We start from the raw sequence: 14,398 nt of genomic DNA on the forward strand, positions 1-14,398 counted from the left end.
ACCAAAAGTGGCTGCATACAGAAAATTTAATCTCACCCCATCATTCATTTTTTCTAGCTGTGTTATTTATGTTACTTTATCTTTCATCATCTTCCTTTTTCCTGACTCCAACCTCTCCCTAGGACCACATGAGATAAGTTCTGAAAGTTCAGCCTTCAGAGCTCCCTCATTTCACCGTGATTCCTCTTTCCTGCTCACAGCTGGTGACTTTAACCTTGTGTTTTCTTTTGAAGAAAAAACCAAAAGGAAGAAAGGTCAGTAGGAAGTTACTCAAGAAGAGGGTCACAGGATGAAGATGAGTCTGAGACGGGCTACTTCATGATAATATGGTTAATTAGAGTTTTCTTAGTGAAAGTTTTGAGCATCCTCTTAAAAGAGAATTTTACCTCCAAGAGGGATCAAAAATTACTGTCCCAGTGGTGTCTGGAGCTGAATCGTGCCTTCCACACATCTGATGCTGACACTGATGAGGTCCTGGGGCCCTGATCATTGTCCAAGAACAAACAAGAAAAAAATAGCCTTCAAAAACATTCGTATAGGGAAAATAGTAAGAGCTTTCACTAGGAAAATTTAAGGCAACATTTTGGAATGGATCTAAAGTGGCCAAAGAAAACATCTAACTCAGAGAATTAAAAAACAAAGGACAGGGAATGTAGGTGAGGAGACAGCAGTTATAAAGCTGTGAAATCTGTACCATGTTATAAACTAGGGACACTTCAATAAAATGGAAACACCCCTACTACCCATAACACACCAAAGCCTCTATTTCCTCATCTGTAAAATGGGGGTGATGATGGTACTTTGCGGGTTGTTAGGAATATTACTGAAATGACAGTTGTTCATCCAGACCAGGAGCTGTTGTGAAAACCTTGTCCATCTCTTGTCTCATAACCCTTTTCTTCAGAAGAATGCTGACTTTTCTTTGGAATAAGGAACAAAAGAGGGAAGGTAGATGTCATGGGTTTGATGGTAGACTGCAATAAAGTCCTGACAATGGAGAAAACTTAAAACCTGGGGCCTCCCTGGTGGTGCAGGCAGTTGAGCGCAGCATTGTGAAGCTGTCCTGCAGCCTTTGCAGTGCTGGTTCAATCCCCGCCGGCCTCAAAGCAATCCACATGGCGAGCAGACCTCTCCTGTGTCACCCCCAGCTCCCCTCAGCAGTGTATTTCATCAGTCTGCCTGTTCTGTTCCCCACTCTGTCTCTGGTGAATCCTCTCACCCTCCTGCACATCTGGCCTGTACCCCAGCTCTTGTATAAATAAAATAAAACCTTTAAAAAAGAAAAGAAAACTTAAAACCAGTGATTTTTAGCCATCAGTACATAATAGCAGATATTTGAACACCACAGATTCACTGAATTTGGAGCTTGATGGAGGAGCACAATTTACTTCCTTGGAAGCATCTGTTTTGGGACTTTTTTTGGGAAAACCACAGTTAAACCTCATGACCGTGACAGGCTTGAACCAATGAACATCAGGTCCCAGGGGCACACGAGGCTCCAAGTGCCTGAGCTCCTTTGTCCCATGATTGTAAGGCATTTTCCTGTATTGAACAACATCTCAGTCACACAGGGTATAGGATCCAGGGTCACACACACACACACACACACACACACACACAACATTTATTTCCCACACACAGGCATGTCACTCCATTTTTTCAGATTCAATTCAGCCATACCAAGCTTCAGTTAAGACAATATGCAGATAACCTTGTGTGTGGATAACCTTCTAGCCCTTACCCTGTCCATCTCATGTCCTAATTAGGGCCACTCTGTGGCTTATTACCAGTTGCACTAATTCTTTCTGCTTTTGGTCATTTTTCCTTATCTAGTTTGGTAAATGAGAAATAAGGAGCAAGAGTAAATTGGAAAGCTTCTGATTATGCAGAAAATCTTAAGGACCAAAGGACCGTTTCTGCCAGGCTGTGCTACTTGTCACTATCAAATTAAAATCCAACTCTCAGAATGAAGAAAAAGCCCGGGATTGCTTTTCATCATATGCAGATTTCCCCCATAAAGGCACTTCACAATTTTAGGCTAAGCCAGCGTTTGGTGTTTATAATCCTGTGCTTTGTAAACAACACATTGGCTGTGTAGCAGATTACATTTCCTACTGCATGCATCCTTCGACACCTTTTTTTCCTGAGATCAATGACGCTTCTTTAAGCATTTGTCCAGCTGTTTATATCCTGATCACTCAGTTTCCCTAACTGCCAAGTTATAAAATTCCCCCCAAAATAAATTCAGATGCGTTGTCAATAACCCCTCTTTCCAAGAGCACAGGCAGACCAGCATCTCTCCCTCGGCCTGTGTCCTCCTGAACTCTCTGTCCTTTGGCTTCAACTTGCACAAGCTGTTCTCTGACTAGGTTCTGAGACTTCTCTTCACTGCCAAACTTGGCATTCCCTGAAAAGTTTTATTCCTTCCTGACACATATGTAAGGTGATGAGCTGCGTGTAGGATACCAGGCTGAAGGCTGTTTTCCTTCCAGGGCTAACAGGATACTCTGTTTTACTAAGGTGCTGCTTCCCAGCAGCCAACACCATCATCCCTGGATGTCATCTGTTTTTAAGGGTTTAAACCTTCTCTCCTTGGTGTTTTGTAGTTTAAAAATGGTGTGCCTTTCTCTGTGTCCTCCTCTGCTCCCCTTCCCTCAGACTGGATTTTAGTGCTGATAACTTCCTTCCCCATTGTCTGTTTCCTGTGGCCTGAGCTGGTTGTCATCCATCCTCAAGGAAATCCTGCTCATCACATGAGCTGGTGTCGTTCCCTGTCCAGGAAGGGAGGCCTTGGAAGTCTTGCTGTCTGTGTGTTCACGCATGTAAGCTGCCTTCTCCAGCCTGTGGCCCCCGCTCCATCCTCTGTGCCTGGGGTTCTGTAGCTGGCACTGGCTCTGATACATTTCTTGGGAAAATAAGGCTCCAGGGTGAATGTTCGCAGCGACCAGTTGGCCGGGGGCTTGGCAGGGGGGCGGTGAGGGTACCTGTGCCTCACAGACTTTCATGAAACACGCTTATTTCCATCCTCATCTTAACCCACTTTTCATGAAACCCAAAGCCTCCAGTCGCTGAGTCTCTCTGGGGTTTATGGATAGAACTAGTTCTTACTGGAAACTCACTCAGCAGAGAGCTTGCGCTTACTAAGATAAGATAGCATGTCAGCATGTCAGGATATATTACTATTACTTATTATTATATTATATATATATATATATATATATTATTCCTGTGTGAGTATATTATCACTGTGTAATATAAGCAAGGGTGGGGAGCAAGTTGGCCAGAGAAGGTGCTTTTTCAACATCAAGAGGAATGTGAGAAAGAACCCAGCAGCAGAAGATAAAGGAGGCTCTGCCACTTCCCGCTAATTCCCAAGATTGGTTAGTGCCCCTTCTCTTACAGATACTCCCATAGCATCTGGACGTGCTTCAATTACAACATTTACCACCATGCGATGTGGTGGTTATTAAATTACAAGTCTATTTCCAGACTTGGCAGGGCCACCAGCATCTGGGACCTTGTCTTATTAATTTTTTTGTTTTCCTAGAGTCTCATACATCATGTTAGGTATTCAGTAAATGCTTTTTCCCCAGCTATATTGAGATATAATTGACAAATAAAATTGTAACATATTTAAAATGTACAAGATGATTTGATGTTGTGCATTGTGAAGTGATGAACACCATCAGGTCAATTAACACATCTATCACCTTACAAAGTTACCTTTTTTGTGTGAGAGAATCCTTTAAATAAACTCTTAGGAAATTTCAAATATGCAACATGAAATTATCAGCTGTGGTCAAGATGCTGTCCCTCTTCAGTATATAATCATCTTTAACTGATCACCACCTCCCCATTTCCAGATCCCCCAGACCCTGGCCACCATCCTTCTACTCTCTGCTTATAGGAGCTTGATTTTTGAAGTTTTTTAGATTCTACATACAATATTTATCTTTCTCTGTCTGCTTATTTCTGTAAGCATAATATGCTCTAGTTTCACCCATGTTATTTCAAACATCAGAATTTCCTTCTTTATTGTGACTGAGTATTTCTCTCTCTCTCTCTCTCTCTCTCTCTCTCTCTCTCTCTCTCTCTGTGTGTGTGTGTGTGTGTGTGTGTGTGTGATTTTCTTCATCCATTTATTGACAAACATTTAGGATGTTTCCCTGTCTGGGCTATTATGAATAATGTTCCATAAAATACCGGGTGTAGATATCTTTTTTGAGATAGCGATTTCATTTCCTTTGGATATAACCCAAACGTGGGATTGCTAGATCACAAAATAATCCTATTTTCAATTTTTTGATCAATCTTTTTACTCTCCTTAATGGTTGTATCAGTTTGCATTCCCTCTAACAGTATACAAGGATTCAGTTTTCTCCAAATCCTTATTACCTCTATGATTTATTGTCTTTTTGATGCTGGCCATCCTAACAGGTGTGAGTTACATCTGATTGTGGTTTTCATTTGCATTTCCTTGAGATTAGTGATGATTAACATACTTTTATACACAATGGCCATTCATTGTCCTCCTTGCGAAAATGTCTATTCAGGTCCTTTACTCGATTTTTGAATTGTTATTTGGGTTTGTTTTGTTTTGTTTTTTCTTTGATATTGGGTTGTTAGAATTCCTTATATATTTTGGATATTGACTCTTTGTTAAGTTTTCTCTACTAAATTTTATTAAAGTTTAGTTTATATCTCTCACAGTTCACCCACTGTGAATTGTCCAACTGAACAATTCAACGGGCTGTAGTTATTCTGGATATTAACTCTATTAAAGGATATATTATTCGCAAATATTTTCTCCCATTCTGTAGGTTTTCTTTCATTGTTGAGGTGGGTCAGCTCTGTCTTACTGTGCACCCCTAGATCATAAAATAATCCTATTTTCAATTTTTTGATCAATCTTCTTACTCTCATCTTCACAGCATGGCACAGGGGAAGCACGTGGATGAAAGAAGTTTCTGGTTCACCTAAGCTTCTGTTCTCAGACCCCACTGTGATGGACAGACATACTTTCCTGCTTCTCTGCATTATCTCTGCCATTGCCATCACCCATCTGACCCTTTCCTCTAAGCTAGACCATTCTCCAGAAAGCTTCTCCAAGGACCTTGCTGGACTGAGAATTCCTTTACTTTGTTCCACTTCAGGAATTCCCCGTTTTTTGTTTTTTTTTTTACTCTCAAGACTCTTCCTGATACTATCTTTCTTTGAAATTGGAGATAAGATTCTTGTTGCAAACACCAAAATTCCCCACCCTTCATATCTAATTTGGGTGATTCTTACATTAAATTACTAAAAATCTATAATCTATTAAGATTTACTCAGCAATAAGGGAAAAATGAATTCAGACTCAAATTTTTTAGTATTTTTTGCTTGACACATTCATATCTTTAGAAGAGGAAAATGATTTAAAAGTGTTGGAGACATAATGTTTATATGCAGAAATTCCTTTCCATTTAGTTTCAGGCTTGGGTTTAGGAATTTTGGGCCCAAGGGAAGAAGCTCCTATGCACCCAAATAATGTTCCTGTATTCTTAAAATACAGGTTAAGATATCACCTCTTGAGTACTATAAGGAATTATCTGGAATCATTGCTGAATTACCATATCTAAATTTTTTTGTAGTGTGATATTTGCAACAAGATAGAAAAATCTATGGAACTGAATAAACATTGCAGAAATTGACCACTTCTACATGGATAATAGCTTTTCAACAAAGATACAAAAGCAAGTCAATGAAGAAAGAAACATCTTTTCATCATTTGATTCTGAGAAAATTCATATCTCTATGCAAAAACACCCAAACCATCTTGCATTATAGCTCATAGCACACACTAAGTAACTCAAAATAGACAACAGACCTAAGGGTAAAATCCCTGAGCTATACTATTTCTGGAGGAAAACATAGGAGAAAATCTTCTGATAGTGAGCTACATAAAGATTTCTTAGTGATGATACCAAATCACAGTCCAGGAATGAGCAAACTGATTAGCTGGACTGCAGAGTTATGGCAGCCTTATCAAATCATGTCCATCGAGCTGCTGTACTTTGCTGTCTATCTCATGCTCCTGAGAATCAGTTCAAAAAATCAAAGTCAATTGTATGCTGTTCTTCAAGAACTCCAGGCCCACTTACAGCCTGGGGGGTGTCCTTTCATGGCAGAGTAGCCCTCTTGCTCAATGAAGATGTTCTTAAATCCTTTTCAACGAAATCCCCCTTGTCCTGTTTGTTTTCTCTTTGAACAGATACTAACCACTCACTGTATGACTGTTGAATGTAGAACTCACTTTAAAAAAATAATAAAAGACATTAATTTCTTTTGGCATAGGCCAGAGGTGTGGGGGGGGGATGAGGGGATCCACCAGAGACAGAGTAGGGGGCAGAACAGGTGGGTTTACTGAAATACACTAAGGGGAGCAGCAGGTAAGACAGGAGAGGTCTGCTGTGCCATGTGTGGGTTAGCTCCCTGACTGGGGATTAAACTCAGGCCTTAGCAGTGATAGTGCTGAGAGTTAGCCCCTAGGCCACCAGGGAGGCCCTTGAACTCACTTTTAGCGGTGTAATATTAAATGTCTGGAATTTCTTACAGGCTGATCCCAGCATAGCAAGATGGAGAGTGAATATAAGAGAATACTGTTAGTTGTGGGCCTGGATTACTTGACTGATGAGGAACTGAAGAGACTGAAGTTCTTCCTTCCAGATGAGTTTAAGATCTCCAAAAGCAAACTAGCAAGTGCAAACAGGACAGAGGTAGCTGACTTGATGATTCAAAGTGCTGGGATCACCTCTGCGGTGACAAAGACCATACGTATTTTCAAGAAGTTGAATTACAGATATGTGGCAGAAAATCTTCAGGAGGAGAAGGAGAAAGGTAATGTTCACCCACCTTTCCAGCCCTTTCGTCTGTCTGTCCTGGACCTCCCCCTCTGTGGCTCCATGGTGGAACGGGCTTGTGCATGTTGTCAGAGTGTCTTTCCAACTTAAGGCATGCCCCTTGACCCCTGTGGACTGAGAGTGAAGTGTTTTCTACAGATTCCACAAATCTAGTATTTTTTTCTTCATCTCTCATCCATTTGCCATCTTCTAATCTTTTCACTATGCTATGGACATGGACAGAGGACTTCAACATTCAATTCTTAAAGTCCTGTTATTATAAGTCTATAATATTCTCAAATTTTACTGGAAGTTTGAAGCTAATGGAAAGAAGTTATAAACTGAAACATTGTAAACGAGGCGGGTGGGAACCAGCTTCTTCACCACATCATCTGTCCATTGCATTCCTCATCCTGACACGTCATGGCCTGAGCTGACATTTCATCAGCAGTCTTCCAATCACATGTCCTCTGCTTCTTAATCCAGAGATACTTTCCTCTTCTCCATATCTCCTAGCACTGATGACAATATAAATTTCCCATTAAAACACTGCTTGTCATATTATTGAATAAATCACTGACCGTTGCCACTGAAAGTACCTGCATCTGGCTTATATTCCTTAGTTTGTTCCCTAAGAGCTATTGCTACATCCTGACTTTATATCTGAATGGATGGAAATGGATAGAAAGAGGCAAAAGAGGATCACCTTATCTGTGGACTCCTCCCAAAGGATCTCCCAATGCAACCATTTTGGGATTTTACATACAACTCTAGCAGCAAAAACTGCATCAACTTTTATATAGTTTGATATATACATGACAGGGATAAATGGCTTCTCACACTTACAATGATTTCTGTCGTGGATAAATGACAAGTGTAAGTGAGGATATAAAGTGTAATGTGCAGATGACTGTAGTATCTGCATGTCATTGTCCCGTGCTCTGAGGTCAGGTGAGGCAGTACTTAGAGATGGCCTCGTGGTGGCAGCAAGGACACATAACTGACAAAGTAACCCACAGTCTGGGTTTATCTGATTCTGAGCCAGGAATCTGGAAGTGTTGGCAAACTGAAGATTTTTAGCAATGTCTATTATTTTTTCCACTGAAGACATGAGTTTTCTTTTCTTGTTCGAGGATAGCACCAAATTTCCCCTCTAATCTTTCCTTCGTTTTGTTGTAATGATTTTGTTATTCCAACTAGGTAAAAATGATGCAATTTGGAAGAAGCTTGAAAATTTAGGAGTGACTGGTAGTTGTTAAATTGATTTAAGAAATCAATTAAGTCTCTATTTTATGGCTCTAGAATTCCATCCCAGGTCTCTCAGGTCGACTTCGGATCAGCAAATACACTTGTGCCCTGGGCTGCCCTTCACTCTCCTGGTAGGACGCCAGTTTTTTTTTTTTTTTTTTTTTTTTTGTTTCTCTCTGTAGGTTTTGCCTTTCATCTTTTGGTGAAACTTTTTTCTCCATTACTGCTGCCCATCTACACAGAGTGCTACCTCCTCCTCTCTTCGCAACCTCACCTCATAGTGTTTTCAGAACTCTAGAGCAGATTTGGAAAAAATCTTGTTTGGAGAGACAGTTGATAACAAGTAGATGGGACAGACTTTCACAGGAAGAGAGATGGATTAGAGGACTCAGCCAGGGAAAGGAAGTTGAGGGAGAATGTGGTCGACATGTGTGAAAGTCCAATCAATTAAAATCAAAGGTGAATGTGATAAATGAAATCATAAAACATCTGCACACCATTATTAAGAATAATGACAGTTACATGGTGGGTAGATGTGGTCTCCCCAGAATTTCCTTGGTGTTACTCTGTGAAATGGAAACAGCTACAGTGCTGTGGAGGGTGTGAGGTCACTCCCTGGGCCGCTCTTGGTTGTTCCCTCCTATGCTGTCAGCACAGCAGGGAGACCTCACCTGCATCTCTCTGAAATACTGACTTCATACACTAACTTACCCTAAAAGGGTCAGAGCAGGCATCTCTCTAACTTCCCTGCCAGAGAGCTAGCCACTTTCTGCACTTTAAAAGATTGTGACAGAACCAGCTACCTCTGAGGCAGCTCATTCCACTTTTAAACAGCTCTGATCATGAAGTCATTCTTGCTGGTAAATTGAAAGTGATTCCCTTGTTACCTGAGCTAAGAATGGCTCCAGGCATTTCTCTCCTTTCTTCTACCTGAGAGCCTTAACAAATTGAACATGGCCTTCTTGAGACATGGTCTTTTAAAAATCAGGTCTAGAAGTTGACTTTTCATGACGAAATATGACTGGAGCATAGACCTGGATGTCCAAGCCAGATTGTGCAGTGGCCTTGTGGTGGCCCCAGGAGGAGCAATTAAGGCCCCTGCCCACCCACTCACTGTCCATTCAGTGAGTAGCTAGTGAGTTCCCAATGGGTCATAGAACTTTCTTAGGTTCTGCTAGAAACCAGGGAGTTTGGAAAAATCTCTTTTTTTAAAAAAAAAAGATTTATTATTTATTTATACAAGCACTGGGTACAGTCAGAAGCACGGGAGGGTGAGAGAATTCACCAGAGCCAGAGCAGGGAGCAGAGCAGGCAGAAGGACCAAAGCACACTGCTGAGGGGAGCAGCGGGCAGCAGGAGAGGTCTGCGCGCCATGTGGGACCCTCCTCTGGTGGTCGGGGAGCAGCCGGGGATCGAACCAGCACTGTAGAGGCTGCGGGCAGCTTCGCAACCCAGCGCTCAACTGCTGCGCCACCGGGGAGGCCCTGGAAAAATCTCTTTAGAAGGCTGGTTCATCTATATATTTCCTTTCTTGATGCTCCCCCATTGCTTTTGGAAAATATTCTTCGAGGTATTTTCCATTGTTTGTACTTGTTTTCTGTAGCAGAGTTTGTTCATAATAAGCAAGTCCTTGATCATCAGAACAAAATCTCTTCATTTATCATTGTATTCCTGTACCTATACCTCTGAAAGTGTTTACCTTATATCCACAATAGGTCAGTACAGCAGGTGTATGTGTGTGTGTGTGTGTGTGTGTGTGTGAGAGAGAGAGAGAGAGAGAGAGAGAGAGAGAGAGAGAGACTTTTGACTCAAAATCCTAATTTTACAGAGATTATGAAGAATACTTTTGTTTTCTTCCTGAGTTAAAATGATATTTAAATTTTCTTTGCTGCCTTTGTTCATCTCCTTAGGGTTCATGTGTATGTATGTATTTACTTATTTTTAATCAGTTGATGTACGATACAAAGGGGAAAAAAGAAAAACAGTTGGGAAAAAAGGAAGTCAAGCCAAAAAGATCCCTGCTGCCGCTGCACCTCCCAGAAATGACTCTATGGGACCAGGCACTGCTCCTGCTGGCTCCCCCCATATCAAGGTACAGTGGGCGAGCGCAGTGGCTTTTGCCCTTGCAAGAGCATCCTGCATTCCTGACTTTCATGCCTGAGTGATGAGTATTTGAGACCACAGTGGGTGGCGGAACAGGGCATCTTGGGTTCTAATGGCATCAATGGACTCAGAAGGACCGGGCATGTCCCTCTGCCTCAGCTTGTTTCTCTTTTTTTGGTCTCAGCTATGTGGCTGGTTTTCTGAGGTTTGCATTGTATATGGAAGAAGGTTCCCTCAGTAGTACCTTCTTTACTTAACTGATGTCTCCCGTGTGTTGTCTCCAGCCTGAGGAGCAGCAGGCGGTGGCTCAGCAGGAACCTACCAGGGGAGAAGGGCTACAGAAAGACCCTCTGATGGTCATGGTGCTGAAAGTAACGAAGCCATTAGAATTTAAGACCCACGGAGGGATGCAGAAGATGTTTCATGCTACAGTGGCTAATGAGAGGAATTTCTTTCTTGTAAAAGTTTTCAACATGGAGCTCCAAGACAAATTCACCCCAAAGAAAACAATTAAAATATCAAAATATCACTGGCAGAGTCACTTCCTAGAAGTGAACAGCAACACGCTTGTGTGTGATGCTGAATCTGATCAACAGATGAGTGTCCCACTGCATATCAAGAGAAAAGCGGGTGAAACCCCAAAGATCAGTAAGCTTCAGACTCAGCCCCTTGGAACAATTGTGAATGGGCTATTTGTTATCCAAAAGGTAAGTGTCTATGTATAATTTTATATTCATTAATGGACCTCCCCGGTGGCGCAGCGGTTGAGCACTGGGTTGCGAAACTGCCCGCAGCCTCTGCAGTGCTGGTTTGATCCCCGGCTGCTCCCCGGCCACCGGAGGAGGGTCCCACATGGCGCGCAGACCTCTCCTGCCGCCCGCTGCTCCCCTCAGCAGTGTACTTCGGTCCTTCTGCCTGCTCTGCTCCCTGCTCTGGCTCTGGTGAATTCGCTCACCCTCCCGCACTGCACTTCTGACTGTACCCAGTGCTTGTATGAATAATAAATAAATAAACAAACAAACAAACAAATAAATAAATAAAATTTTATATTCATTAGTAAGAATTGATCATTCTCTACTATGCACTTGAGAAACTTTAAAAATTGCTCACTTCAAAGTCCTTTTGCTATAGGAAAAAAATCCTGAAACAAATAGACTCTCCCCAAACTATAGAGAAGCAGAATGAATGTGTTAAAACTGAAATACATAAGCAGAGTTTTTATTCTATAGCAGCTGTCCCAGTCCTATTTCAACTTCTATCACTATAGCTTCTGAAAAAGAGATTACTTCATATGCAAATATTTTCCCTCTGAGTCATCTCTGTGCTTTAGATATATATTATCTTTATTTAAAGTGACCATTGTTTTGAATATATTTCCATAACTGAGTAATGAATCAGATTAATTAAACAAGGAGACCAACATATAAGACAGGATTTTGAAGATGTGATTAAAAGAAAACAGAAGAGAGTAAATATGAGAAGATTTGTTCAAAGTGAGAATAATGAAATATTTGACTCTGAGTCTCAGGGGATTACTGTGTGATCACTTCTTCTGATCTGGAACAGAGGGGGCCTGCTGACTCTTCTTGACAGTCTCTGTTGTCTTGGGGTTAGTTGCAAAGGAACTGAGGGGGGAATCTGTCCTTCTGTAGAATTCAAGTAAAGTTCCTTTGGATAAGAAGTCATGTTCTTTACTGTAGTTTTGAGACTTCAGTCTGGTCAACCATTCACAAATGTAGGTTTATTAGCCCATTAACCTAAACCTGAAAGTACATCAATCTTCTAAGTTCAATAAATTGTTTTTTGTACTTTATTCTGTACCCGTCAAAACTTTTCCATTCTACCCTGCTGGATTCTTTGACAAGACTGATGGAAAAAGTCAAATTAACAGGAGAAAAACAAAAATTTAGTTTTGTATATGCAAGACCTTCATAAACTATTGGACTCGTAGACAGCTAAGCAGTTGATGATTACATGCTATCCTGAGGTAAGGAATACAGATGGTTGCATCCTATGCAGATAAGTCTCTGAGAGGAAACCATTATTCCTAGTCTCTTTCTAACTTATTTTAAGAATTATGAAGTTTTTGGGAAAATACTTTTTCTGAGGAACTTGATTGCCTTCAATTCAAAGCAATCCATGTGCATAGGTGGCACATTTTGGTGACTTACTCTGCTTGCCCTCATTCTAACTCTTAGACTCTTTTCTAAGTGTTATATCATTGCCTTGCCTTCCTGGATTTGTTGCTTTCAATGACTCTCCTCCACCTTCTGGATTGTTTCTCTGCTTGCTCTGGCTTCTGGATGGAGAAACACATCTTCTCCATCTTCCAGTCATCTGCTCAATGGCAACCCAGCCCCCAGAAGGAAGCATGGGCCTGGAAAGGAAACTCAAGAGGCAACATGCTCTAAGAAAACAACTGTGTCTGCTACTGGAATTTGCTGTCATCTACTCTACATAGAACTGCCACTTTCAAAGCTGGGTTTTTACCTCCCTTTCTTGAGCTGTTGCTAGCACTTCTGATGTCTGAGTGATGGGATTCTTTAATGAGATTGTTAAAGATTTGGGTGTTTACTTTATTTTTCAGAAAACAGAGAAAAAAAATCATGTATCATTTGAGCTTAGTGACAAAACAGGGAGGATGGAAGTATTGGTGTTTGGAGAACAGAAAATGAGCCACTGTGAGGAAGGGGATAAACTTCGACTCACATTCTTCGAGCTGTCAAAATCTGGAGAAAAACTACAGTTGAAATCAGGAGACCATAGTGCCTATAAGGTGGGGACTCCTGAAGGAAGTCAGCTCTCCAAGGGATGGTACTTTCCATTTGCTTTCACAGAGCTGGCAGGTGCTATTGGACAGGATGTGGTGTGGAGACACTGATAGTTCACTTTCATCTCACAGACTTAGGAACCTCCTTTTCAGGAAATGCACATGTTAGATGGACAGAACATGAGCTTGGAGCAGATACACACTACGGTGCCCACACAATCCGCAAAGAGCTGAGTGATGTTGCTGTTAAGTCTACTGAAGATACTCTGCCCCATTGTGGGTAAACTACTCTCATAGATGTATAGACAACTAGACACAAACCATGTATACCTCAGAACACATTTTTCAGTCTATCCAGCCATCCCTACATCTACCATGATCTAGAAACTGTGTCAAGATAAACTACTCTTCTCTTTAATCTCTCCTGCATGTCCAGCAGGGAAACTAAGTCAGAATAACTTGCTCCTGCCCATCACCTCTCCTAACTCTACACCCAACTGCACTCCTTATCCTCCCCCATGTGTCCACATTACCTGCTGGTTCTGTCTCTTTTGTAAGAATAGGTAGACTGGACACACTGGTGCACGTGTCCTTTTAAAGTTAGATTCTCTACATCAGCCAGAAATTAACTTCAGGAGAGTGAAACATGATCAGAAGGGAGGGAAGGAGATGGTCATATGAGAAAGAGGGATGCACTATAGGAGAACAGAGTTGCTGCGGCATAGAAGGGTAACTTATCAGCTACGTCTCAGATTGTATCTGCTTTCTTCTCCATCCAGGTTATTAAAGCCAAAAAAAATTAAATGAAAAGGATCAATTCAGATCCACTGTCCTTAACAACATTTCACTGAAGAATACCTGGTCCAGCCTCTTCACCTGACCATGAGCTCCAGAAAGTGGCAGTGCACAGGCCTCTGCCCCAACATAGTAGACAGCATGCAACAATTTCTGGATAACTACTAAACATATTATTACAATAAAATTTTATTTCTCATCATTGCAGCCTCACACTCAAGTTTACTTAAAAATTGGACTTTTCTCAGGCCTCCCCAGGGGCGCAGCGGTTGAGCGCCGCAATGTGAAGCTGTCCACAGCCTCTGCAGCACCAGTTCAATTCCCTGCCAGCCAGGGAGAACACCACATGGTGCAACAGACCTCTCCTGCCTTGCCCGCTGCTCCCCTCAGCAGTGTCTTCACCCCATCTGCCTGCTCTGCTCCCTGCTCTGGCTCTGGTGAATTCTCTCACCCTCCCGCACTTCTGACATGTACCCCAGTTCTTCTATAAAATAAATAAATAAATCTTTTTAAAAAATTGGGCTTTTCTCTATGTAGATATTCAGGGATATTGCAGTCTAATAAATATCTGATGAATGCGTATGATGATGAATATGAAATATGT

At 41.5% G+C, this 14,398-nt stretch overlaps 1 protein-coding gene across 1 annotated transcript; it reads left to right on the forward strand.

Annotated features, from left to right (window-relative positions):
• Nucleotides 1–6,614: 6,614 nt before the first annotated feature.
• On the forward strand, nucleotides 6,615–13,110 carry LOC311181675 (interferon-inducible protein AIM2-like; the record flags this gene model as incomplete). Its single annotated transcript, XM_084250117.1, has 3 exons — nucleotides 6,615–6,953; nucleotides 10,514–10,936; nucleotides 12,817–13,110. The coding sequence occupies 3 exons, from the start codon at nucleotides 6,615–6,617 to the stop codon at nucleotides 13,108–13,110; spliced, it is 1,056 nt and encodes a 351-aa protein (XP_084106243.1).
• Nucleotides 13,111–14,398: the final 1,288 nt, after the last annotated feature.

This window comes from Talpa europaea (genome assembly GCF_964194135.1).
Source record: "Talpa europaea genome assembly, chromosome: 12".
NCBI classification, from domain to species: domain Eukaryota; kingdom Metazoa; phylum Chordata; class Mammalia; order Eulipotyphla; family Talpidae; genus Talpa; species Talpa europaea.